Source organism: Geospiza fortis, unplaced genomic scaffold (genome assembly GCF_000277835.1).
Source record: "Geospiza fortis unplaced genomic scaffold, GeoFor_1.0 scaffold40, whole genome shotgun sequence".
Taxonomy (NCBI): Eukaryota; Metazoa; Chordata; class Aves; order Passeriformes; family Thraupidae; genus Geospiza; species Geospiza fortis.
Genome location: NW_005054297.1, coordinates 4,961,910 through 4,989,881, shown reverse-complemented (window position 1 = coordinate 4,989,881; position 27,972 = coordinate 4,961,910). Strand labels below are relative to the sequence as shown.

Here is a 27,972-nt window from a genome sequence, read left to right as displayed (position 1 = left end):
CTGGGCTCCCTGTGAGTGCGGGGCCCGAACGGGCGGCACGGGCGGCCAGGGCTGCGGGGCCGTCCCGCCTCATGGGTGGCATCTCTTTTTCCAGGAGCCTGGTCAACGGGACCTTCTCCGAAGTCAAGGACAGGATGTTTTCCCACCTGCCCTCCCTGCAGCTGCTGTAAGTATGGCACTGGGAAGGAGCACGGCCAAGTAGCACTTCACCCCTTCCTCCTAAATAGTCCCTTTAAGCATAGAGCCTCTCCGTTTCTCCTGGATAGAGTTCCCTCTCTCTTGTAGAAGCGGAGAAAACGGGAGAAGACAGCTTGCACAGTCCCCCAGTATAGCGGCTGTTTCATAACATTTCGCTCAGGGATGCATTTTCTGCTCAGAAACCGCTTCATAAAATGTGTATTTAGTTACTAAAGGACGGGAAAATGTTTTATGATGTCCTAAGTTCCTCCTTTTTTTTTTTTTTAACTTCAGCTTTAGTAAGTTTAAGGCTGACTTTTGTCCCCCAGAGTTATGTGTGGTGGCTCTCACTCCTGCTCACTTTGTGCCCAGGAGTCTTGCACTGGCTTTGTGACATAGTGGGCACGATGGGGTGAGCAGAGGCTGCCAGGACACACTTCAGAGGGAATCCTCTGTGTGTGCAGTGCTGGTGCTGTCTGCAGCAAGACTCAGTGTGCCACTTGGAGGGTGGCCCCTCAGATGCCTTCTGGCCCAGCTCTCCTCAGTCCAGGAGACAGTGCTCTAGCTCCCTGCACTTAGCAGCCATCCATCCCTCCTTCCTGACCCGGGCAAGCTGCTTGGTTGTGCCCATGTCGCAGTTAGGTGTGTGCCTCCTGCTCCAGGAGCTTGAGCAAACTTGCTTAATTTAGCTGTCCTGGGAGGCAGCAGGGACGATACAGAGACTGCGGTACAGCCCCCTGGGGAGCCTGGATGCTCAGTTTTCTGGCGGTCTGCAGCAAGGCTGAGCAGCAGCCTGTGTCCTGTCCAGCCCAGTGCAGCCTGTCTGGAATGCCTGACACCAGGCAGGCCCTCCACACCTGCACCCCATAGGGACTGACTGAGCCCCCAGGCAAAGACACACTGCAAAGAAAAATTCAGCAAAAAGATCCAAAGCCTGCCAGAAACCCAGGCTGAGTGCTTGCCACATAACTAGATGTTAAAAGTGGTCTTAGCAAGTGGTGGTCTCTAAAGGTGTCTGGTAGCTGATGGTGGGGCTCCTCTCCTTGGGCTCCCCATCTCCTTTGGCTCAAAGGCCTGTCTTCCTACTGGGAGGAGCAGCAGCACTCCAAAATGCTGGGAGGAAGTGGGCAAAGCAAGGGGTGGAAGCCTTCACCTCCTTTAGGGTGAAGCTGTTCCCAAAACCAAGTTTCTGTGAGAGCTGGGGGTCAGTACTGAGCCCCCAGCAGAGGACCTTGCCCACCAATAAATGGCGGCAAACAGTGACCTGTGCCAGCTGGGAAGGAAAGGGAGAAATCCATGGGTAAGAAGCTGTGGGTGGAAAATTAGAGCTGGGGGGAATCTGGCTTGGTTTGGATGGTGATACTAGGAAGAGGGAGGAACAGCAGAAAATGATTGTTCCTTTTCTTTAGCTGCCGTAGATTTTCTGGAGATGTTGGGGTGTGTAGGGTGGTGGGGCAGAGGTGGGTTGTTGAGGAAGGCAGAAGTTGCTCATGTCACTTTTTGTGGTAAGTCAGATGTAGGAGCAAGAGGTGGTAACCACCACCTCGGGCACTCACAAATTCTGTTGTTAAGTGTAATTTGTAACTTTCTCCTTAAAACATCAGAAAAAATAACAAATAACAAAGAGCTGCATGCATAATTGAGCACATGGGCACCTCAGAACAATGTTTTCTGTGGCAGTAATCATAGTAAAATAGTAATGCAAGGATTTCTTTTTGATGGTGGTCTTCATCTTTGTCAGATTTCTTTGGGATAATTTAAGGAGCATTTGTCTAGTATTAGCATAATATCCAGGGATCACAGGGAAAGTTTGCATTTCATGTTCATTAGTCTTCTAAATTAATTTTAGTAAAATGCCTAAAACCATACAAAAGGAAGATTAATCAGTTGCTCTAATAAAGCAATTAGTGCAGACATATTCATTCATAGGGAAAATTCTGAGATTTTCCAAAAATTATTTCTTCTGAGTAGTGTTAATATTTTAGACAAAACTAGAAGTTTTGCTGTTTTCTTGAAAGGCGATTGCCCTCTCTGCCTTTGAACATCAACCTTTGGAGACTGTCCACTGTTGTGCTTTAATACAGCAAGGCATGAACTCTGCTGGCAAAGCCTCCATCACCTCCTTCTCCCTGGCTCTCTTATGCTGGCTCAGGTGACAGCCTCTCTGGTGCAGCTCTGACATATTTGTCCCTGAAGTTCACACAGGAGTAGAGCAAGGCAGCTCCTGGAAGAGGCAGCACTGCAGCTGGATTCTCTGTCTCGATGGTTTGGACATGGCTGTGGTTCCAGCTGACAAACTGGCTGCTGTCCTCCCTGGCTGCTGGCTGTACCCTGTCTGCAGGTCAGGCTGGGAGCATCCCCCTGGGAGCGTGGAATGAGTGAGTGCTGGCCCAGTGAGGCTGCATAAATGAGAGCTGGTGCTTGGGAGCTGAGGATTGCTGCTCAGGTGGACTCTTAGAGGTTGTCAGCGGGGCTGGAGGGGTGGTGAGTGGATGGGCCCACACTCAGCAGACCTGCCATCTAATGATGGCTTGTTCTGCTCAGTGGACCATTGAGTTGAGGACCAGGTTACATTTAGCCAAGGTCAATGGCACATTTTTCCTGGGGAGTAGTGGACATTAACTACCATCATGTAATGCCTTTTATTTTTTTTCCATAGACCATTCTACAGTATTTTATGTGTGCTGCATTGGGGGGGTGATATGAGCTCAGGTCAGTAAGATTAGTTTGGTCATGGGCAATAAACACAACAGGCATAATCCAATGTGTCAAGTTTTAATGTGCTTTCCTAATGCCTGCTCTCCATTTTCAGCTTGCTGAACTCCAACTCCTTCACTGTTATACGAGATGATGCCTTTGCTGGTCTCTTCCATCTAGAATACCTGTAAGTTTGGTATTTTATGTCCTTTATAAATAAAGATGTTTTGATAAGTTGCCAAGACTCCTACTGCAGAGTCTTGGTCTTTACTATTATTCCCAAGAGCAGGGGAGCTGAAGGATTTATGTTCCACTCCTGTGCACATATTCTTTATGGTGGCTGACGATTTTTCAGATGTTACAGCGCATTTGTAAAAGATGCCTTGAATACCAGGTGTCTCTGTGCAATTACAGCACACCAAAAAGGCATTGCTTAGCAAGAGCTTGCCTGGGCTTTCCAGAACAGTGCCACCCCTGTTAAGGGGATTTGAATCTCAGGCAAGAGGTGGAGCAGCCTGTTTGCACCTATGGGCAGCCTGAGCAGGAATTGCAGAATAGTGGTGTACTGCCCTAAACGACCCTGATTCTGCTTCTCTTCTCCCAGCTTTTGTCTCCTACTTTGCCTTTTTTCTGATACCCTATTTAATGTCCATAGAATTAATCTTTATGTAATTAATTATAAATACATAAATGTATAAACACACATTTCATATAATATAAATTATTGTAATTATTTATATTATTATTTTAATTATTTAACTCTCCTTTTGTTTATATCATTCACTTAGGTGATTTTTACAATACTTTCTTTTTCTGGTCCTTTTTTTTTTTTTAGTTTTTAGTTCAACCTTTTTTATTTAAAAAAAAGTATTAGCCCTGGTACAAGGCTGTCCTCCCTTCACACGCCAAAGGACAGCATTTCTCTGTGTTACTCATATGAGCTGGTGTGTTTGAAACTATGAATATGGCCTGAAAAAACCCTCATTCCACCTACCTTTCCAAGCTGAAATGTAGCTGTGGAAAACATGTGTCCTTTTTACAGAAAGACCAATGGTCATAAAACTGACTCTTGCTAAAATCTTGAAGGCAAATAGATATTATGATAGGGTATATTCAGGGTTAATAGTCTGGTACATGTGGAGTAGACAACAATGGAATTTGCAGCTAATGGTAAATGGTTTATGCTAAAATCCCTGATTCAGCTACATCTGTGTAGCTGAATCCTTTCCTTGTGTCTACAGTGAAAAAATTATTTGCAGTAGTTTGTAAAAAGGAAGAAAAGCATTTTCTGTTGTACCATTAGCAGCCTGCTTTCCAGTGCTGATGGGCTTGTCCTAGCAGCATAGCACACATCGTGGTGGTTGTACTGCTGACTGCAACCAGATCCCTTCTGAATGAAACACCCTGCCCTCCTCAGAGGGCCAAAGGGCAAAACTCCATCCCTGAGCACCATCTGCAAGCCAGGGAGCAGGATGAAGACTGGTAAAGCCTTACAGTTTCAAATTCTTCAGCTGCTGAACAAGTGGTCTCAGTTAATGGTTGTGGTTGCCTTTTCTGCCAATTGCATAGAGCTTTTCCTCTTCCCAGCAAATCACCCCTCTACCTTTTGGGAACTGGCTGTGAGTGGCCTTTCCCTGTGCTTTGTTTCTTTGGCCATGCAGTAAAACCAGTAAAGTTTCCATAACTCATGTCTCTTAGTTACCAGGGACCAGACTTTGTAGAGAAGAAGGAAACCTGACTGACAAACAGGAATGACAAGTGTCTGTGTGTACAAGGCCAAAGTTGCTGGCCAAAGAGCAGCTGGGGAGCACCCACAGCTGGTACCTATACATAGATAACAGATCTCCAGCTGTGTCCTGCTGCTCTTGCAGCACTCATAATGGCATTCAGTGCACCCTGAAACTGACTCTGTACAGTCTGGGTAAGGCAGGTCTGATAAAGATGGGAGGAATTCCCAGAATTTTGGAATTGCCAGAGTAGCATTTCTTGGAGACCAGGCTTGATGATTCAAGAATCTGGCAAATTCCTGAGTCCCAGCTTGTGCAGTGTAGCCTTGTTTATTTGCATGGAGAACTGAGCTGGTGCTGTGCAAGGGTGCCAGCTGCCAGCGAGGGTGTCAGGAGGCAGGGTGGCTCTCTGCTCTTGTGGATTGAATTTGTGGCTCCACACAGCTCTGAAAGGCTGACCTGCTTCTGACATGTCCCATGTAGACACAACACTTTCTCATCTGCACCCTTTGCCTGCAGTCAGGGTCCCAGTCACTTAATCAAGGATATTTCCTACACCTAAACTGCAGAACCAAGAGCACTTGTCATCTCCTGCATTCCCATTATCACTTTCTTGAGAAGAGACCCTGTAATATAGCATTTTCCCTCTAACTTCTCTGCAGAGCAATCAGAGCTTAGGAATAAGGGAGGCACTTTCATCTCATAAGCCTTTCATAAAGTCAGCATATCGTTGTCTTCATCCAGGTATAGCTGTACCATGCAATATCTTGATGGCCACCTGGCTGCAATCACTTTGCAGGGATCATGGTGTATTTGGGGATGTGTCCTCAAGTTCTCAGAGGTCAAGATGCTCAAATATCAGCTCTTTGCTGAAATGCTGACGTGCAGTCAGGAGGAGCAGGGTGCTGCTGGAATCGATATGTGCCTGCCATTATTCCCCCAGTGCACAGGGTCATGACTTGTGTGCAGCTGGCAGCCTGCAGGGGAGATGTCCCAGCTGGACAGAGCTGAACTGTGGCAGCCAGAACTGAGCCAAGGCAGTGGTCTTCCCGTCTGTGTGGGTGTCAAACGTGTGCAGTTCCAGTCAGGGCTGTGTGGGCACGGAGGTGGCACTGTGTGTGTGTGCAGCCACGGGAGCAGGACCCATCAGAGCAGCTCTGCAGCCTGGGCAGCCCTGGCACCTCTGTGCTGCCTGCTGGTTTGGAAATGCTGCTGATTTGGGAGAGGGGAAGGTAGGACTTCAGCTTCTAAAGTCTGCCTCAGGAGGCTCTCCTACACAGGACTCTTGCCTCACACAACATATCCTGTGAGGATTACCAAGAGAGGAATACTTTTTTTGCCTTGTTCACTTTATTCCATTTCTGCTGGGCATTTGTGTCATGTACCATCCCTTGTGATGCCAGGTACTTGCATTGTTCCTTGCAGTCTGCCCAAGGAAAGGGGAAAAGGGAACATGAGCAGCTCCACTGAGACTTTTCAGTCTGAAGGAGCTGCCCAGAAATATGCTGCATCTGGCAACCATAGTTTAAAGCGCGGTGATGCTAATAATAATGTTATTCAAAGTATTTTAAAATACTTCTTTTTTTGCCTAGATTTATTGAAGGAAACAAAATTGAAACCATTTCAAGAAATGCATTTCGTGGCCTTCGTGACCTGACTCATCTGTAAGTTATTTAACATTTGATAAAGTAATTTCTAATTGAATAAAACTCTCCTGGGAGACCACTGGTTTTCCTGCTACACAGAAAACTTCTCTTCCCTCTGTGTCAGTTTCTTCCTGCTGTCAACAACATGCTTTCCATAAATTAAGAACCATCCTTAGAGCAATTCTTGCCTGGGCAGCACTGCTACATGTTGGGCTGCCTGTGAGCAGGCACAGCTGGGTCTGGGATCCCCCTGGTACCCGCAGTGCTGGGCTGGGGAAAAATTAGCAGCTGCCATAGCAAAAAAAAAAAAAAAAAAAAAAAAAAAAAAAAAAGCTTTAAATATTTTATTTTCATGTGAACTTCAAGCAATCTCCATTCTTGAATGAGAATAATTAATGCCTGTTCCTGGTAACTTCTAACAGTGCCAGTGGCTGGACAGTACTGGATAATTAACAACCTGTAAGTGAGCTCAGACTTGGTAAGAATTGCAAGGTAAGAGATAGCAGTGGTACTAAGCTCGCATTTTCTTTTCTAGTTCGTTGGCAAATAACCATCTCAAAGCTTTGCCAAGGGATGTCTTCAGTGATTTAGATTCTTTAATTGAACTGTAAGTAATGAGAATCTTTCTACTGCTTCTGTCACTCTTGCTCTCAGTTTTAGGTTCTGGGTGTGTGGTGCTGTATCTGGTACCTAAACAGAAAAAAAATTTGTATTTTTTTGTTCCAGCTGTTTTGCATTGTAGAATTGTTTGCTTGATAGACCCTTCTAAAGTAACTGCTATTTCTTAAATCACTGTTGCTTCTCGTGATGCTGTATATAGCTTGTGTTATTGTACTTCTTTCTGATGTCTTGTAAATTGTGTTTTAGAGACAGGGAGACAATGAATTTTAAAATTACAGTTTCTCTGAACATATTTTCCTATTATTGTTGCATATTCCTTGAGATTATTTTAGTACAAGGGATTAGTTAAAAAAAAAAGCTTCTTTTCCTTGTTTCTGTGCAGTTGTAGCACCTTGCTGACATTCTGTCAGCATTTCCCTGTGTACCTAGGATTCCCCTACTTTGGGCCTGGCTCTTTCAAACAGCAAAGTAAAATCATAAGCCACAGAAATTGCCAAAGGATCAAAGAACAAGTACAGTGCTGAAATTGCACATACATGAGCAAGAAGAAGCTAAATTGACTCTACCTCAGCAGCGATATAAAAAATGCAAGTCTTCCATCTGTGTTTTATGTCTGCAAGGCTGCTCTGCCAACCAGCAGCACTGGAACAGTTTAGTGAAGGAAGGGGAATTCTCTATGTCAGTGGTAAATGGTGCAAGGGAGGCCTGCAGCAGGCAACCTGAATGTCAGGATGTGTTACATTACAGTCGTCATCCTATGAAAGCTTACCAAAAAAGTGACTTTACACATGAATCACAAGTGCTCCATTACTATGATTATATATGACCATAGAATGCAATGGTTTTTCAAAAAACCCAGTGAAAGAGAGCTCATGATAAAGGATTCCTGATAAAACTTAAGAAACTTCCCTGCTTTCAGTTCAGAACAATTCAAGGATACGCAGATATTTTGAAATTCAGCATGTCAAGCTGATGAGAGTTCTGTAGCACTCATATTGCTATCAACATTTTCAAATATGTTTATTTCTGTGTGTTTTTTTAGAGATTTAAGGGGAAATAAATTTGAGTGTGACTGCAAAGCCAAGTGGTTGTTTTTGTGGTTAAAGATGACAAATTCCACTGTTTCTGATGTCCTGTGTATTGGTCCAGCAGAATATCAGGATAAGAAGTTAAATGATGTGACAAGTTTTGATTATGAATGCACCACTACAGGTATTCAGAATGTATATTTCTAAGCACACTACAAATGGTTAAATATCAGAAGTTTAGATGATACCCTTTCACTTCTATGAGCATGACGTGGGGGGAGGAAAGGGTTACATACAAAGCACTTCCAAGTACTAGAACAACTTACAAAATGGGAAAATTACATTTAGATGCCAAAGTACGTACTGAGTTCTTATTTGGATTAAGTGATAATGGGAGAAAAGCTCTGCCTATTCATATTCCAAAAGACTTGATTATGACTCAATTTGTGGCTTAATTTTCATCACAGAATGCTTTCTATTATCTGGAATAAAGCCATATAGTTATGGCAGATGAGTTTCCCAAAATCTCTGTATTTCACAGAAAGCAATGAAAATAAGTTCAAAAATGTGGCTATAGCCATTACCTTTATTTGATAAATCATTATTTATTAGCATCAAAGATGGTGGCAGTAGTGCCAGAAGTTCTTCACAGAACTCCATTAAGTTGAAGAGAAAAGTCCAATAATATTCTAACTACTGTCTTGTCTAGGATCTTGATTTTTTATTTTTTAAGGTAATGTAAAGCATGCTGAAGGGAGCAAAGAGAAATTTGCATGTGGTTATGCTTATATGTTATGCCAAAACTGCTGCAGTTACTGATCTTTAAATGTAGTCACATCATATAACTGGAAATATCAGCCGCGGGTATTGTTTTTCATCTTCTTTGAATAGGATGTCAGCGCTCTGCCTTTTTGCTAGACAGTAATATCAAAGGTGTGCAAGTTCTCATCTGTCATCAAGTCAGTCATTATTATTAAAAGACAAGAGAAAAGGTGATTACTAGTAATGTAAAATGAAATTTCAGGAAAAGGTGTGAAAGGTGCTTTGATGACAATATGTGAAGGAAAAGAGAATGAACTCAGAATTCAAAATTATATGAGAAGAGCAGTAGAGGTAAAGTGCAATAACCTGCTGCATAAAAGAATGTCAAACACAGGAGAGCAATGAAGTTTAGAACAGCACCAAAGTTACATTCCTACGTCTGCTGAATCACTGAGACACAACAATGCAAAGTAAAAGGAGCTTTATTTCATTGCAGTCTGGTTTAAGCCATTGTGTAGCACTAACAGTGCACAAGAGAAAGCCTTACCCAGTCCTCAAACCTATCCTGACCTATCAGCCCTCTGTCACTTTTTCGTACCTAGACACTGTAAAGTTGCTCCATTGTCCCTTTATCTGCTGTAGGTGAAATTACACCAAGTATAAATCTAACTCCATGTGCTGCAGAGTTTGTGGGAACTGAAGGCATTCCATGGGGCAAGGATTGCCCAGCTGAATATTTGCTCAGATGCCCTCAGAGAAGCTCCCACAGCCCAGCATATGGCTGTCATACTCTGTTCTGTATGACCTTGGTGGTTTGTGGTGTCAGGCCACTGCTGATTTCTCCCTCTCCGCTATTGCCTCCCCCAGATCCAAAGGGAGTGTAAATATGCCCATATTCCTTCCTTGAGGATAGATTAGTCACAGGCTTAGAATACACACTGTAGGTGTATTCTCCTTTCCCAGCCAGTGGTGGGCAGGGCTCTGCAAAACTCTTCCATTCATGTTAGTTTTTAGTACAGTATTTCCCTCCTTCGCCAGCTGGGATCAGACTTTCCATCATTTCTGGTCTCCAGTACTCTGTGTTGAGCATGACTTGGTGCAGGATGTAGTAACAAAGCAGTTTGCTTGGTAAAATATGTGTCTTGTTGGCCCAGTCAGCTCATTGCATCAGCTGAACTGCTACAATGGTAACAGGAGAGATGGAAAGAGGTGCTGCCAAATTTAAAATAAAAAGGCAAAGAACAAAATGGTCCTGTAACTTCTCCACAGAGAAAGTGATTGACAGCATTGGTGACCTGCATTTTAACTCTTTTTGTGACAGCCTCTGTCTTTTCCATTTCTCAGTGCTTGCATCATGAAAGCAGGTTAAGCCATTTCACTTTATTTCTTGTCTTTCTTCCTCAACAGTGTGTGAGGGGGCTGTCCTGTGGCTGTGGGCACCACAGGGAAACATGTAGCTCACTTTCAGGAGACTGGAAAACAGGCCTTGGGGCTCCCACAGCCACTGGAAACACTGGAAACAGGCCATGTGCATGCCTGGGAGCTGCTTTGCTCCGATCTGCAGGCAGGGATCATCTCACTGAGCTTTAGAAGCTTGTTTTCCCCTTTCTTTACCTAGCTGGGATTGTCTTCTGGAGGTGGTCTTCTCCTTCCCTGCTGTCTGGAAGGGAGGCAGTTTGCATATTAATAGGTACTGTCCCATTCTTGCTCCTTTGCTGGAGATCTCCTGTGGTGGGAGAAGGGAAGGGATGGTTAACACTCCCTGCTGGCACACCCAGGTCCTGGGTAGCCTCACCTAGAGCAGATGTGTCCACTGCAGGGAAGAAGGGATGTGAGGAGAGTGGGACTGAATGGCAGGATACAGTTTTGGAGCAGCTGCCCAAACAGACCATCACTTTCATTTTTCTTTGGTGTCCTCTAATGTTCTCTGCACTCTCTTCCTCTCCTGTGTTGGCATCAGTGCTCCTGTGTGCTGGCATCAGCCTGAGCAAGGGCTGCCAGAAGGAAAATCATCCCACTAAAAGAGTTGGGCCCCTCACCTGTGCCACCATGATGCCAGTTCAACCACAGAGGGAGCAGAGGTGCAGTAAGTGAGTGGAGCTCAGGGGGACCTCCCCACTCTCAGCCAGCAGAAAACAGCATGAAAACCACGTGTCTTGAGACAGGGAGAGCAAACTGTGTGTTGGGTGGGAGGCAGAGAGGGACAGCTCATGCAGCCAGCAGCACAGGGGGAACACACGGGCTGTGTCCTCTGCCCTCTCCCATCCAGGGAATCCAGCTTAAAGATATTGGGAAAGGGCTCCTCCCCCAGTCCTGTATTTACTGTGTTAGAATTTTTTGCAACCTTGATGTGGCAGCAACTTTCACTGTGTAACCCTCTTCTACATTACAGTCTGGTATTCCCAGCTGGTGCTAAAACCAGCATTTTTTATTGCTTTTTGCTGATTACAAAATGATTTCCCTACCCATTTTCACATACAGACTGGTTTGTTTCAATTCACAGATTCCCCCAAAGGGTTTCACAACTGTTCAGATTTCAAGAGCTATCTTTTCAGGATTAGCTTTCTGGGTTTTTCTTTTCCTCAAGTTTTAAAAAATATTTTTATTTTGTGTGACTGTATCTGCTCCTGCTCCATCCTTTTATAACTGGTCAGTTACTTTTACTTTTTGCATACTTCAGTGTCAGTTTTCCCTAGCCCTTTTAGTTTCCCAGTGAGAATGAAGAAAACTTTCTTGTTTGCCTACCAGCATTTATGAACCAAGCCCAAGCTCTATTTATAATAGTCCCTCGAAGAATGAAGACTGTCATTTCTTTCACAGCTGTGGAGTCTGCTCTGTTTGTTTAATGGTAGTCATCTATCTTTATTCTCCACAAGTGTAACTCCTCAAGGGCAAGGCTTTCAAGCATGCAGAAACAGAGGGTTCTTCATTCAGAAGCAATTATTTCATAATGCACCAAAATAAGGGACTCGAGTGAGGACTTAATTACCATTTCACCAAAATCCCTGGATGCTCAGGCTCTTCCAGCATAGGAGTGCATGGTGAAGGCGTGTAGCAAATGGAGCTCAAAGCAGAGCAGTGTGTGGTTCTGCACAGAAATGCCATCATAGGGAAGATGCCTTTTCTTTTCTATATATCTATATCCATACGTTACTTCAGTGCAAGCCTGTGACCACATTTTAGACCTGAGTGCTTTTTCAGCTCTGCTAAACCATTTTTTCTTTCCTGATAATAGAGATCTTGCACAGCTGTCTGGTCAAATGTCCAGTTCAGACCCAAGTCTCCTCACTTTGCCCCACACTGGCTCTGTGGTGACTGCCGATGTACCCCAGGGTGAATTTTCAGGTTAAGTCTACAAAGGCACTAAATTTTTGAGAAAAAAGGTCCTTAATTCTGGAGTTACACTCCTAATCTTTACAGGTTGCTCTAATTTCTCTGTCTTATTGTCTAGTATAAGTTTTCCACTGGATAGTAATTTTCAGGTTGGTTGTATTTTATGCCTAAACTACATTATAATGCCCCATAAAACATTATGTTAACTGAGTTTTTGATTACACCATTTTGTCTATGGTCTAGGCAAAATGGGGTTATCCCCAGGCAAACTTCAGATATCATTTCACTTTCTGCCTGGTTTAGCATAACACAAATTGCTGGTGATTAAATTTGCATGACTTAAGAAGTTATTGGACTTCAGCTGGTAGTTGCTGTCTCTCAGCTTGAATGTGATTCTAGCAAGGCCATTTCACTTGACGGGAGAGCAGCTTCCAGCTGTGGGGAAAGAGACTTCTCTATTTCATTGATAGTAGCCAGCCTGGCTGGAAAATCTGAATTATTTCGCTATTTACATATTTGATGTCCTTGACAAATACATTTGCAGAGGACAGTTCATGATTCCTAAAGCAGGAGACACTTTCCTGTTGGTGTGTGCCTAACATGAGTACTGCTACTTCCGTGATAGTGTTATACAAAATCAAGAGTATTTCACTCATTTTTCAGTGTACATCATTCTAATCAGTGACCACTCTGTGTTTCCAGCAAGGATGCATCCTAACTGTTGTAAATGTATGTTTCTAGATTTTGTTGTCCACCAGATTTTGCCCTACCAGTCTGTTTCAGTGGATACATTCAACTCAAAGAATGATGTGTTTGTAGCTATTGCACAGCCCAGCATGGAGAACTGCATGGTGCTGGAGTGGGATCACATTGAAATGAATTTCAGGAGTTATGACAATATCACAGGTACATGAACACTGGGATTCCACTCACTGATGAACTGGATAAGATTTGTAGATGGGTTCAGGTTATTGGGTTTTGTACTGAATCTCTGTTGAATTTGGCTGATTAAAGTGAGTGATGTTTGGACATGAGTGACTCCATGGATTAATGCATCTTGTTAATATGTCTACATTTAACCTTACTGTGGTACACAAACTAGGCTTTTTTTGTCCAATCTTGTAAATTTTTCTGAAGGCACAAACACTTCCCATGAATGTCACACCATGGCCCAGCTCAGCATTCACTGCCTCAATCACACAGCAAGTTAAAGCAGAAGCTGAAGGAGCACTTGCTCTTGCCAAAGTGCCTGCAAACAAAATATAAAAAGAATCTATTTCATGTAGGAGGAAACAGGTCCGAAGGATGCCTGTAGGGTGAGCTGACCAGGAAGACAGCTGAAAATGACAGAAATATTTAAACTGTGATTGTTATCTAAAGAGATATGCTGTAAAGCTTCACCATTTACTTTCAATTTACAAATATGCTCAATTAGCATCTTGGCCAGATTACTGATCAAACAAAAGGCCTGTGTGGATGGCAGGTGATGTTCTAATGCTGATTTCCTAACAACCGTTCTGTCCCTAACCAACACTTGTGGTGCTCAGTCACACCATGACAGCAGAGACAGAGTCTTCGAAGCTGTTATCTGCTGCCTGATTTCCCAGATACTTCAAGCCAGTGGTTTTGAATACTCAGGAGCTAAATTATGAGTATGCTGTGTCCTCCTCTGATGTGGAATTCTAGAAAGGCAGCAAGCACTTTCCTCCTCAGATCAGCTCAGTGTGTCACTAACAAAATCTTACAGGAAGCTACCCCTCAGTCAGGAAATTTTGGAAATGAAAAATGTTGCTTTTTTAGGTTTCATTGCGTTTTGGTAGATTAGGGTAAAATATATACCAGGGATGTAAACTGAGAAGTCAACAGCCCAGAGAGAGCTAGCTGAGCCCTAGGAAAACTCTAGAAATGAAATTGAGAGTTTGACTCATTTGCAAAGATAGCAAACATTAGATATATGCTTCCAGGTGTATTTCACCTTCCTCTGAATGATTTGATCAGGAGACATTTCTGCAAGAGACTTGTGTCCTAGCTCCATACCCAGAGTTTGCTCCTGGAATGTCTGAGCTTGAGCTCTGGACTCTGAAATGTATGTGAGCCTGATTTTTTGCCAGGGGACACAGGCGCATAAAGAGCCTCCTGCAGAGCCTGAAGAGTGTTTTGTAGAGCTCTGGAGCCAGCTCCACAGAGAATTTCACTACTTACCATATGCTTGGCATTTGGATATCTAAATTTAGCTCTTTACAACATGGGCTTATGGAGCTGAGGTAGTTGTCAAGGTTGCCTTTACAGTGAACATGAAGAGAAAAGCATTGCTGTCCTCTGCAGAAGGAGACAGGTGAAAGCTCTTCTGGAGTTTGTGTTTTGAGTGAGTTAGATCAGAAGGAGCCTGGATGATCAGCTCGACCATTCATGTCTGTGCTGCAGATCCCTTGCTGTACTTGAGCTGAAGGTACTCCCAGCCCTCCTACACTGGGAGGGTGGCAGGTCATCCCAGGCCAGCTCTGAAAACCACAGGTAGGGGACCAGCAGAGGAGCCCGGGTAAATCTCCTGTAGTGAGTGACCAAGGATGCATTGGGGAGCTTGTGCAGCTATAGTTCTACTTAAACTGTGTGCTTCCCAGAGGAATTCCTCTGTGAATTCCTCTCTGCTTCCAACAACACCTATTGTAATAGTCTCACCATTACTTTTTTGAGGTGGTTCTTGTTTAGTGTAACTTGACATTCTAAAGACAGACCATAACCTGATTTGATCTACCTGGCAACTGCAATATTGCTAGATATTTCTATTTAACAAAATCTCAAGAATACCTCCCACAAACTACAGAGTTATATTTATCTTTTTCATCCTGCTGTCAGGTGATATATCCACAAGGTGCATCAATATTTCTATGTACAGTAGCAAAAAGCTGACTCTAACCCTTCTGGAGCAAGAAAAATATACTATATTTCAATTTCTAGTTAAGATAGAAAGACATTACAAGAATAGGAGAATTTCAGATATCTGATGAATGGCAAGATAAAAACTCTTGTCATTTTAAACTAATAACATTTAGCTTAAATAATTGTTTTGGATACTAGGGACCATGTGTTTGAACAAACAGAGAAATAAAAAGTATTTTGCAAAAAAAAGGAATCAGCATTTTATGATGCATCATACTTGCACACATTACAGGGTGGGACAAGTAACCTCTCTAGTTACTGGGAAGCAAAAAGCTTGAAAAGACGCTCTGATGGCATATAGCAGAAGACAAAATTATGAGATGGTGCAGGTTTAAAAAGGGAAGGGGTGATTTGGTAATAATGTCTGTGGTGTAAAGCATGGTTTGTGCTGTGCTAATACATGTGTTGTTCTGTTTTCTTTCTTTGGGCAATAGGTCAGTCTATAGTGGGATGTAAAGCCGTTCTTGTTGGTGACCAAGTCTTTGTGGTGGTGGCACAGCTCTTTGGTGGCTCACACATTTACAAGTTTGATGAAAGCTGGACGAAGTTTGTCAAATTCCAGGATATTGAAGTATCTCGCATCTCCAAGCCAAATGATATAGAGCTTTTTGAGATAGACAGTGAAATGTTTTTTGTCATAGCAGATAGCTCTAAAGCAGGTTTGTCAACAGTGTATAAGTGGAATAACAAAGGATTTTATTCATATCAGTCTCTTCACGAGTGGTTCAGGGACACTGATGCTGAGTTTCTCGATATAGACGGGAAATCACATCTAATCCTCTCCAGCCGTTCCCAGGTGCCCATTATACTCCAGTGGAACAAAGCCTCCAAAAAGTTTGTCCCCCACAGTGAAATCCCCAACATGGAAGATGTCTTGGCTGTGAAGAGTTTCAGGATACAAGATGACCTTTACATCACACTCACAAGATTCATTGGTGACTCCAGAGTTATGAAATGGAATAGCAAACAGTTTGTGGAGATACAGGCTCTTCCGTCCCGAGGAGCCATGACACTGCAGCCTTTCTCCTTCAAGAACAATTATTACCTAGCCTTGGGAAGTGACTATACCTTCTCCCAGATTTACCAGTGGGATGGTGAAAAGAAGATATTCAGATTATTTAAAGAAATCTACGTGCAAGCACCACGGTCTTTCACAGCTGTGTCAACAGATCGAAGAGATTTTTTCTTTGCCTCTAGTTTTAAAGGAAACACTCAAATATTTGAACATATCATCATCGACTTGAGTTTATGAAAAGCTGCTAGAGTGAAATTTATGTAGAATGACATTTATACACAAACAAAATGAAAAGAGACCTTTCCAAAAACAAGGTGCACCTATGGAGTATGATGACATTTTCTGAACTTTTCAAACTTGCATATTAATCAGGGACTGCATTTACTTGGTTACTGCATGACATGTCCATTTTATCCTTTTTCAAAGACGCTTTGCAATCTGCAGTCATTCAAAGAGGAGTGCAGTGCATTAGAATTAATGTTGACATCTAAGAAAATTATCTAAATTTAATCCAGAAAACTCCCTTGAGTTGAACATCTCATAAAGAAAATGAAGAGTGAGCCATACAAAGCATAAAAATGATCTTGACTCCTAAAGTAACATTTTAGTAGTGTAAGTTTTAATATTAGAGCTTGTTCTTCGTGGTTGCTGATGAATTGTAAAAGCAAACAGGAACATTCCAGAATACACTGAGTTCTCTCTTCAAAATCTTTCTTTCTGGTTCACAGTAAATCCAAGACATCATTACAATTCATTGCAGACTGAAGGGAGAGTCAAAATCTATCGCCATTTTTCTACCATTATTTATTTTTTCAGCAATAAATTGTGCCTAACAAGTAGCCCAGCCCACAGTAAATGGGTAGCTAGGAAGAGTGTGTCTCTTCAGGACTGTGAGATCTTAGCAAGTTAATTCAGACAGAAAATATCAGAGGTCTGCATAATGCCATGAAGAAATCAACTACAAGTAGCACCCATTCTCTGTTTTAATGGGTATTCCAGGTATCCATTCCATTTTGCCCTAATTCCTACTTTTCCTGATGATTCCCAGTAGATTCTGGGTGTTTAACATGTTATTCTGTTGTGAGCTCTCATTCCAGAAGGCAGGGCTTAAGCTTTGCCTGAAACACATATTAAAATTGATGCACTCCATGTTGTAGCTCCTCTGTACTCAGTGAGGTGATTTTTTGTCAAGTGTTTCCCCCCACAGCACAGCTCATTAGCAATAAATTCAGCTTTGGGACATCTAAGTTGTATTTGGGAAATCCTCCTTCTGGCTAGGGTCTAACTGTGACTTCAGTATCACCAAGTCATCTGAAACCAAGCTGTTGCAGCTGTTTCAGACTGGAGCTGATCCTGCCTCCAAGAAGGATTTCCACTGGGTGAGTCCAGGCTATTGCCAAGTTGCCAATCCATTGAAGGTTAAAGAGGAGCAGTGGACAGACTGTGCTTCACTGGTGTTTTGGGTGGTTACAGACCAAGCCATTCAATTATCCTAAATAGGGCAATCCTGGCACACAGAGCCTCTCTCAAGATAACAGCAAGGGACTGTTTTCCAGGAAAGGGTCTTTGCACCCCTTACCCAACAAAATTGTGTATCAGAGCTCTTGCTTTTTCAATTACACAAGATATTTCTTTAAGTTTCCAAACCACTTAATCTGCTAGGTTGTTTTTCATGTCTTGTTGTTGCACTGCTGCCTTGGATAATAGGGAGGTTTTGCATAAAGCAGGAGGAGCAAAGCAAACTGTCCTTTATTCCATCATACTTAGGCCTATCTCTCCATCCTTCTGCTGAATGAGTTTGACATTTTTCCCCTGGGCACATAAGACATGGCCTATAATCACAAACAGAGATGTTCTCATAGGCTTTCCAATATCCAGGGTGTGAAGTGTGCTGCAGAAGAGGATTATGTATAAGAACTCCCATGAGGAGCCATAACCTACCAGTGACCTGGAATGTCACAGTTGTCCCCAGCTTTTGCCTCTCTGCTATGAAATGAAGTTATTACTGGCCTGATGTCATAACTCATCCTGATTTTCAATTATGTGTTAGGAGTTTTTTTCCTACAGAGTTGTTCAGCCTGGTTTTGTTTTTAGCTACACTGGCCACCTGGTCCATCCCACCCTCTGAGATACTGAGTGCTGCCTGCCAAATCCGTGTGGTGTCAGTACCAGTGGTTCAGTAGATGTAAACCAATGCTCTGCAGTAGGGTTTAGCAATACCTCTCCTAGGATTAAGCTAAGAAATCTGACAAAACAAAGATACTCATGTCTGCCAGTGAATGCAACTTCTTACTACATTACCAGTTTACCTTTTAAAGCGGATATGGCTGGCAAGCAACGTTTATTTAGCCTATGTTGTAGGAAAGCATTTCGTATTGCTTTTCTGTCAAGCATGCAAGTTTCACTAGAGTTAGATATTCTGATGAGGGTGGCATTTCTCAGTGCACCAGCACTTACTTTTAGGGCTCAACTGTGAGTTCTAGTCACTCAAGAAGGGGCATCAGTCAGAGTGAAAAGCTAGTTTAGAGAAATTGGATCCTTGAAGGGAAGCAAGAGGATGCTGGAAAAAGGCTTGTGTATTGAATACCAGGAGATTGTACTGTTTCAAGAGCCAAGGGGATTTTGAGACTTGGCTATCAAGTTGGATTAAATTAAAATGGTATCTGCAGAGACAGGCTTAATAAAGAGGATAAAGTGATCTACAGGGGTCTAGCTCATTCACATGGGACCAGAAGAAGAGAGTGAGGGAAATTAATTCTGCAGGCAGGCTGCTGCTTCTGTTGAGTAGCTGTGTTGGTTGGTCAGAAAGCCCAGCTCAGCATCCCTCCCAGCCTCAGGAAGAGCCTGGAGCCCGACACTGGCCTGCCTGCTCTGCTGAGCTCATGCACAGGAGGTCACAGCAGCTAAGAGGGAGGACAAAAAGCACCAGTTGAATTAAGAAAAGGTTATGGTACTTTTCATAGGAATAAACAAAGGCAAGACTTCAAGAAGAGCCTTGTTCTGCTGCAGGATGCAGGCATAAAAACTGAACTTGCTAATCATTGAAAATCCTTTCTGCCTTTCCAAATGCAACCACGGGCTTGCCTCCATTCCCTATATTTTGTAATAGAATTTGTTTTGAATGGTAAATAAAATATGCATATCCATAATTCATTGAAATGTTAGACCATCAGGACAGTGAAAAAGGATAACAGAACATGCCACTGATAATTTTTAATGTATTCTAAAATACATAAATCTATGTAAAGTTCATTAGTTTGTATAAGCATTGATTTAATATGCACTAGCTACAGCAGGAAGGTTGTATATACATTGAGCTTTTTTTAGTAAAGAGAAGCTGATGCAATCTATGCTACTGACATGTGTATGTACTCTTTCAGTATATGAATAAAATGTAGTTAATGTGACTAATAGTGGTGTGTCACACATGTTAAAATATCCATGTTGTGAGGTTCCACACTGCCTGAGGAATGGACAGGGTGGGAAAACGGGTCCCTGCCTATTTATGACCGGGTATGGCTTTTGACAAGGTGGAGAAAGCCATGCTCAGATTAGTTAAATCTTTCTTCTGTGCCTGAGATAGTTTGGACTTCCAAGGTTTTGCTGTTCCCTGATTTTCCCCTTCACTCTTTCCTTACACCCCATCTAGTGTTAGCAAGTAAGTAAAGCAGCTATTGCTGCGAGTTTCATTTATGAGCTGTTCTTTCTTACCACAAAGTAAAGAGAACTTGATTTTCAAAATAATTTTAAAAAAATACTTAAGATACTTAAATGGATTTCTTACATACTGAGTAAATAGGAACCAAGCCCTAAAATTACATCCAAGACTTTCAGATCTTTGCCTTGGGCAAAACCAAAATCTTAAGATTTGTTAAATTTTACTGAATCATTGACATTTATCTGAAATTGAAAAAAAGTATATATATTCAGCAGTGAATACACTTTATTTAAAGCAGTCCTTGGGTGTTGTCCATTGATCCTGCTAGTCACTAAGAGGGTAATTCTTTTGTTTCCTCTTTGTTCTTCAGAAATAGCACAACTCTCTGTAACTAATTATAGCCTTGTGCAATCAAAGACATGTCTGACATACCATAATGGGATGCAATTGCTGGGATCATTGCTTTCCTTTTGGGTATTCCACCTTTTTATGAGTCAGCAGCCCTTGTGGTGTGGTTCACTGAAACTCCATCATAGCTCAAACATCAGTTGCAAATCAGCACTGTTTCCCTGTCTACCTTCCCCTGCCTTCTTTGCCCTTGCTAGGTGAACATTTTTTTCCCACCTCTTACCACATTCTTCAAATCTTCCTTGGAAAATATCTATTACTCCTTGAAAGTCATAGCAAGATGCCAAGAGAAAAGCATTCCTAAAGAGCAATGCAGGATGGTCACTCCTCTGCAAATTTCTAGGGGAAGACAGAGCAGGGTGTTTTTGAAAGGTCAAGCTAAAGGCAGATGTGCAAGAACAGCTGTAAGAGTCCCACTCATCCCTTCAGTCCCCCGCTCTCTTGGCCCACAGAGATGAGCTGCTACCACTGCTCCCTCTTGGCAGCACTGCTCACAGCCAGGAATTACTGAGGTTTCTTCTTCACTCCCTATCTCAGCAGCAATGGAGCTGAGCTGTTAACACTGGTTGGGTTTCTTTTTTTATTTCCTAGCAAGCCAGGCACTTGATAACTCTTGCATTCCCCATAAAGTCAGCCTCCTTTATGAGAAACTGCAGGCTTGATGATCTAATGGACTTCAGAACTGACCTTCGGAACCAACAAAACCAGCTGGCCACATGATGTGAGATCCCCCACAAAATAAGACACTGATACTGTGAAAGCACAAACCACAAACCACAAAAACCTAATCTATCCCACAGTACCTATTCCCCCATAAGCCATTGCCATTCTTGCCCCAGAATTGTGTGATGAGGAGTCCAACACGCCCATCATTAGCAGGGACATGTTCAACTACACCAAGCTGCTCAGAGCCCTGTCCAGCCTGACCTTGAATGCTTCCAAGGGTGGGGCATCCATCACATCTCTGGGCAACCTGTTCCAGTGTTACACCACCCCTATCTTAAAAAAATTCTTCCATCTACCCTGAATTTATGCTCTTTTAGTTTAAGACCATTACCCTGTGTCCTGTTGTTACAGGCCCTACCAAAACCTGTCCCCATCTTTTTTATAGGCCTCCTTTAAGTACTGAAAGGACACCGTGAGGTCTCCCCAGAGCCTTCTTTTCTCCAGGCTGAGCAACACCAACTCTCTCATTGTCTTCATAGGAGATATGTTCCAGCCCTCTGACCATTTTGTAGCCCTCCTTTGGATTTGCTCCAGCAGGTCCATGTCCTTCCCATCCTGAGAAGCACAAAGCTGGTAGGGTCTCACTGGAGCAGAGTGGAGACGGAGAATCCCCTCGCTCAGCCTGCTGGCCACATTACTTTGGCAGCCCAGTAGCAGTTTGCTTTCTAGGCTTCAAGCACACACTATTGGCCCTTGTCCAGCTTTACAACCTCTGGTGACCCCACGTCCTTCTCTGTAGGGCTGGTTTCAATCCCTTCATCCCCCAGCCTATATTGATTCTGGGGGTTGCCATGACCCAGGTACAGCACCTTGCACTTGGTCTTGCACCTCATGGGGTTTCCTTTAGCCTGCCCCTTGAGCTTGTCCAGGTCCCTCTGCATAACATTCTGACCTTCAGTTGTGTCAACAGCACCACTCAGCTTGGTGTCCTTGGCAAATCTGCAGAGGGTGTACTCGATTGCTTTGCCTATGTCATTAATGAAGATATTAAACAGTACTTGTCCCAGTATAGACTCCTGAGGGACACCACTTCTCACTGATCTCCATCCAGACATTGACCCATTGTCCACAACCCTCTGGATGTGATCATATATCCAATTTCTCATCCACCACACAGTCTTCTAATCAAATCCATCTCCCTCCAATTCTCCAAGAGAGAAGGTTGTAGTGGGGAACCATGTCAAAGCCTTTACAGAAATCCAGAGAGATGGCATCTGTAGTTCTGCCTTTGTCCATTGACACAGTGGACAAAGAGAAGGCCACTAGGTTGGTCTTGGAAAGATTGGATGAGAAATTTCTATAGGCATCTCCTTATTCCAGTTTTGCCATGTCAGTGTAGTAGACTAGGCTGAATTTGGTGGAAAGCAAGGAAAGCAGGTGCCAGAAGTTTAATATAAGTAATATTGAAGTAGAGATTAGAAAACTAGAGATGGTGAGGCTGTAGACAAATGTTTAGTTACCTTGAGGGAAACAAATCACATTTTCTAAGCACAGAGATAAATCAATGTGAGATCAGGGAATCTGAGAAAATAAAAAATATCTTTCTAAATAAAAGATAGGAGTGATAGCATATGAAGTGTGAGTTTACTTAATTGCCGTGTAGAGAAAGTTATAAATGCCTTTCCAAGGTCACTCAGAGAATGCAATCCACATCATTTTCCTTTCAAGAGTCACCCTAGTTTATGCTTAATTAAACTATGCAAGCTCTGCACACTCTAGAAAATGCCCTTTTTATTACATTGTAGGCAATTTGCATTTCTGAAGGGCATTTGGGAACCATGACATCACCAGAATGAAGGGCTTCTGGTAGCATTCCTCCCATTTTTATTCATTGGTAATTGTTGACTTCTATTCCAAAGTTCATTTCTATTTCCTGCTTGGACATTAGCACTGGATTGTACAAGAATGCTCATTTTCCAACTTCAGTGGCAGTTTCAGTTCTTCTGACTCAGCAGCCCCTTGGGGCTGACTCATCTCCAGTTGCAGGTGTGCCCTGACAGTTAATTCTTCATTTTAGTCCCACGAATGAAAGGCCAAGGGGTCACGAAAGTACTCACCACCCCTAAAGTTGGCAGGGTCAATGTGGATGGAGCCTGGGCTGGCCCATGGATGGAGAGATCTGCATATGGATTAATCTCTCTCTTCTGTTTCTTTCTTTTTGGTCTTGCCAGTATGGAAAAAAGTTTTTCCAGAGTTTTATGGAAAACAACGAGGACAGGATGGTGTAGGTTTACTTGGGATGCTTCTGAGAGCAAGCTAGAAAATGGCAGAGGAAACAGAATTTAAATCAGCAACCCTGGTTAATGGCATCTGCCTACTATTTGTTTGCAAACTCTGAAGCCCAGGAGTCTCCTTGAATGCCCATATTCTCCTGTTCCTTCTGACAGCATGTTCTGACTCTGCTTTGTGCCATTAGCATCTGGGGAGAAAACTGCAGGCCTTTCATTTCAGAGGAAGGCTTATTACAATTATCTGTGCCTCTGTCACCTCAGGATCTGATTATGGTGCTTGGGTTGCACCTTGCAATCGTTACAATTAAGACCTAATGAAGTGAGTAACTACAGAGTTCTGCAGTTACTCCCCACAAACTTACAGCAGCCACCTCTCTCAGAGGAATATCTACCACCCAATTTTTATGATTTGTAATATTTGGAGCTTGTCCTATAAACCCCCACACAGCTGGGACTGTGAAAGCCTGGCCAGCTCTCCTTCTCTGTCACAAAAACAGACTGGATGAGCTTGGAGCGTAGCGCTGGCTGAAGATGGGTGCAGGTAGAATTTAAAAAAACCTAACAAACAACAACATTCACTGCTTTTTGAGCTGGAAAATGATAAAGAAATTCTGGCTGATAACTATGTGGAGAGGGCCGTGCTCACAGCCATGCTGAATTCCAGTCCCACCCACATGATGGAGCCCTTACAGAGGTGCAGGCAGCTGGTGTGTCTTGCTCCAGCATTGCAGGAGACACATGGCTCTCACATGGATTATTTCAATGTGCATCAAGGATGTACCTGACCTAAGCCAAGAGAATAAAGTGGAATACAAAACAAACGGACACTTTAATACCTTTCTGGCACCCTTGGCTTAAAACAGAATGCACATATGTGCAGGCACACTTGCCAATCCTGTGCTGCCTTGCTAGTAACAAACAGTGATTGGTCCCTTTGCTTTTCTCAGACATGGTTGAAGACAGATTTGGGGGTAAAATGAAAGGTAATAGACAGTTTATCTTCTTTCAATTTTCTTTCTTTGCCTCTATCTTCATAATTGCTGGGAGATCATTATGTCTGAATCATCAGACTTGAAGAACCATATGCCATTTCCCCTTAAATGACAGCTGAGAAATTTATTGTTGTAGGGTGTCTGGTAGCAACATCTGCAGGTCAGCTGAGGATAATTTGTCTTTTGATATTTTTGATAGTCTATCAATGAGGGCCAGCTGGAGCCAATCACGACCCTTTGGTGTGGTGGGCAGAGGAGAACAAAGAGTTTCTTGTGCCTTGGCACCAGTTACTTGCTGATGTGCTAACAGCTGTAGGGGTAGGGGGGGTGAGAATTACCTTTTGAATTTGGGAGTTTATGAATATGCTGGAGCCTCAAGGCTGCCAAATGGAGCTGTACATTTCTGTCATCTGGCCATAGGCACTGGGCCTTTTCAGGGAGATCCAGTTCAGTGAGCACTGAGAGGGAAGGACCCATTTGCAATATGTGAACTCTAGAGAGAGCTGTGCTAATCAAGAAGAGCTCTCTGCAGTGAGAAATGCTGCACATTTACTGCAGTCATCGGTAAAGGCACACTAGATTCCTTAGGAAAAAATACAGGAATGTTCACATTTTCAGCTGCTATTCAATTCTTATGGGTGCTGTCTTTAGTGTTTGCTTTACTGAGATGCTTCTCCAGTTTTTAGTTAGTGAGCTGAATATTAATTTTGTCTTCTACCTTTGTTGTCCATGTTGGTAAGACCTGTGATTGGAAGGATCATCAGAGACAAGGCATTGTATAGATTAAATCAATTCCATGTCATTTGCAGCACCAAAGTGTTCCTAAGTATAGACCTGGCTTAGTGACCTTAGTGAATGTCAGCAGTCAGTGAAGTCACACTCAGCACTGACACTGGAGCTATTTAGGAAGTAATGAGTTGGCACAGCACACTAACTTCTGCAATAACAAGGAGCTCGCTAAAGCCTGATGCATGCCCCACATAGTGGTATAATTTAGCGAAGAGGGTGAGTCACTTCTGCTCCCAAGTACAGCCCAAGGCATGAAGTTTGTCTTCACTGAGAACATCTCAGGCTCATCTATGGGTACCCTGCTGTATTTCACCTTCACTTGTCCACACTGACAGCTAGCTCAGGATTTACCCTTTAAGCTGAAGAACACCTACTATCTGTAGCTGTCCGGGAACACTGACACTGAGGTAAACACTGTAGAAATTATCTAGAGTCATAACAACTGTAAAAATGGTCTTTCACAGGCCCTTTTATCTGAGGTAACTCATGAGTTGTTGACAGTTGTTGACATCCCCATGCATGGGCTAAGGAGAATGCTTATCAGGCCCTCTATTATTTGTAACAGCTTGGCTGATAGGAAAGCTCAACCCTCCCCAATCCCAAGGGGAGGCAGGGTCTGGATCCCGGTCCTGGTGCTCTCCAGGGCCCACACTTGGAAATGAGAATAGATTATTTGACACAGGCAGCATCTGAGGGTGCCAAGGTCTTTGGGAAAAGACAGAATGTTATAAGCTGTGGATTAAAATTCTTCCAAGCAACAGAAAATTGAAATGGGAGCTCTTTGGGGAGCAGCTCCTCCCACCTGGGGAGGGCACCAGCATGTGGCAACTGTTCCTCTAGCTTATTATGTACAAAGCAAATTTCTGTCAGAAACACCTGATTTACTTGAACAATTCAGCAAGATTAACTGGGAGGAAGGTTGTTCCAGTTGATGCAAACCCTGAGGGATGGAATTTTGGCCTTCTCTTCCTTTACTTGGTAAAACCTGGCAATTGTTATCACCGAGAAACCAAGGCACAGCACAGTTACAAACTGTTTTGTGTGGGAAAGCAGATGCCCAGATGACCACAGTGCCTTTCCACACTCCCTGCTTTTTGCAGCATGATCTTGAGTAGGTACTGAAATGTGCCACCCCAGTGCGACAGGCAACCCTCCAGTTACAGGCTTGACCTCCATGAGCAATCAATCCTGCATAATTCTGTATTTCTGTTTGTGCTCTCAAATCAAAATGCAGCTTCAGTCTGAGGTAGCTTCTGAGCAAGACAGACTACTTCTTTCACCGAGTTTGTTCTCTAGTGTCAACAAATCAAATCTGAATTTGCTCAGTTTAAATATATTTTCAGAAAAATTCACTGTTGGATACATCCTATTACACAAGTGTCTGAAAATCAAAGGAAAAACTATTAGGAAAGGATTCTATCTTCTGTTTTTTTACTGTTCCTTCTCTCTCTGAAATCTTTCACATGCAGATGTTGGTGGTTTGTCAAGCACACAAAAAACAGCTCAGTTTCTGCAGATGCAAGGAAATAGAATATCTGAAGAAATTGCAAAGAGTAGAAGCAAATGAAAGATCTTTTTCAATAACGTGCAAGGTTACAGAAAAAAAGATATTCATGAACCCTCTAAAACTGAAGGCAAAGCAGTGAGATTGTATTTACTCTAACAAGAGAGCATTCTTTTGTCTCTTTGTATTTAACCCCAAATTATTAACATTGTCTCCCATAGTAGCAAACTCAATCATTTGTAAACATATTTGCCATTTGCAAGTAATATCCATTACAATAAAACATATGACATTTGTTGTCAAGACCTGTATGGGTGTTATAGATGGAAACTGAAGGTAAAAAAGAGCTGGTTTATTATATCATGAGTTCAGCACACCAAACTACTGAACCTCTTGTCTCTAGTCTTTCACTCTTCAGTTTGAAATGTGGCCAAGATTACATATTCCTTTTGCATGGCCTAGAGACTGCCCAGCAGTGACCTCTGTGCCCAGGAAAAGTCCGGACTAAAAAATGACTGGATGTTGCTAGGGATTTCTGCCTCATCCTGCTTGGCTGCCTACTGAGAAACACCATGCAGGTATTGATTACCAACAGGTTGTTAAATATCTTTCAAGAAATAACATGAAAGAACAACTTCAGCTGGTGCACACTGTGGTGGGTTTTGTTCCAGGGCAATGGTGAGGTAGGTGAGACAAACACCAAGAGCAACAGGCTTGATCTGTGTGATTGAAGCACTGCTGGGGACCAAGAGGAATGGGAGACCAGGGAAATTTGCCCACTGGACAGGGGTTCATGGCTGAGGCAAAGTATTGAATCAACACAGCACTTCTGGACTGTTAGATCCTCAGGTCTCCATGCTGCACATGGTTTTTTTGGGCTGAGCCTCATTGCACTGCACATTGATGCAGGTGTGCCGCTGGGCTTCAGTGACTGTAAATTCGGTGTCTTTGGCAGAAAATTCAGAAGTAAAGAAGAGGCCCTCCTTTTTGCTTTCTGGCTCTTTGAAATGAAAATATTATTTCAAAGATCTTTTCTTCCCTATTTCTCAATTCCTCTGTTGACACCTGAGATTTATGACAAGATAGGGTCATAAGCAGCTCAGGTAGTGGAGGGAGCCCTGTTCTGGAGACAGAGGTGGTTTCTGACCAGGCACACACTGAGCTAAGCCATCTCTGCTCCTCTCTTGATGCAGCCCAGGCCTAGAGATAGGGCGGAGTAACCATGCAGACGTGTACCACTGCTGAGATGGTGCTGGCTGGGGAGTACAGCAGAGCTCGACTTCAGTGAGGTCTCAGCTGTTTAACTTCCAAATAAATTGCATAATTATGGTAGGTCAAGAAGTGACTTGGGGCTCTTCAGGTGGGAAACAGACCTGCAAATACCAAAGGACTACTGCTGCAATTTGACTATTGCTCCTCCTGTGAGGAGGGAAGAGTGGGTGGGAAGGAAGAGTGGCCAAAGAGCTGTTGTCTACGTGGAGAGGAAGGAATCTAAACCACCTATCAAAGAGAGGGAATGGATGTTTTGCTCTTTATTTGTTCATGCTTTCCTGCTGTGTTCTGAGCTTCTGACTGCATTCCCTTCTGTCAAGCAAGATAGTCCTCTTTGTAACCAGCTTCAGGGAATACAGTCAGATGTTTTGGACAAATGAGTGCATTCAGTCTTCTGGGGTTTCAGGATGCAGGTTTAGCCCATTCTGTTACTCATTTGGTTGCTC

General features: G+C 43.0%; 1 protein-coding gene across 1 annotated transcript; it reads left to right on the top strand.

Annotated features, from left to right (window-relative positions):
• Positions 1-6: 6 nt before the first annotated feature.
• Positions 7-19,353, top strand: LGI2 (leucine rich repeat LGI family member 2). Its single transcript, XM_031066742.1, has 8 exons — positions 7-11; positions 95-166; positions 2,990-3,061; positions 6,194-6,265; positions 6,783-6,854; positions 7,911-8,080; positions 12,733-12,897; positions 15,366-19,353. The coding sequence occupies exons 2-8, from the start codon at positions 135-137 to the stop codon at positions 16,181-16,183; spliced, it is 1,401 nt and encodes a 466-aa protein (XP_030922602.1). The 5' UTR covers positions 7-11; positions 95-134; the 3' UTR covers positions 16,184-19,353.
• Positions 19,354-27,972: the final 8,619 nt, after the last annotated feature.

Bases quoted from the DNA above. Each gene is read 5' to 3' on its own strand.
- LGI2 (XM_031066742.1), top strand. From the start codon at position 135: ATGTTTTCCCACCTGCCCTCCCTGCAGCTGCT. The intron at 6,855-7,910 runs GTAAGTAATGAG...GTGTTTTTTTAG, and splicing joins TTAGATTCTTTAATTGAACT to AGATTTAAGGGGAAATAAAT. The intron at 12,898-15,365 runs GTACATGAACAC...TTTGGGCAATAG, and splicing joins GAGTTATGACAATATCACAG to GTCAGTCTATAGTGGGATGT.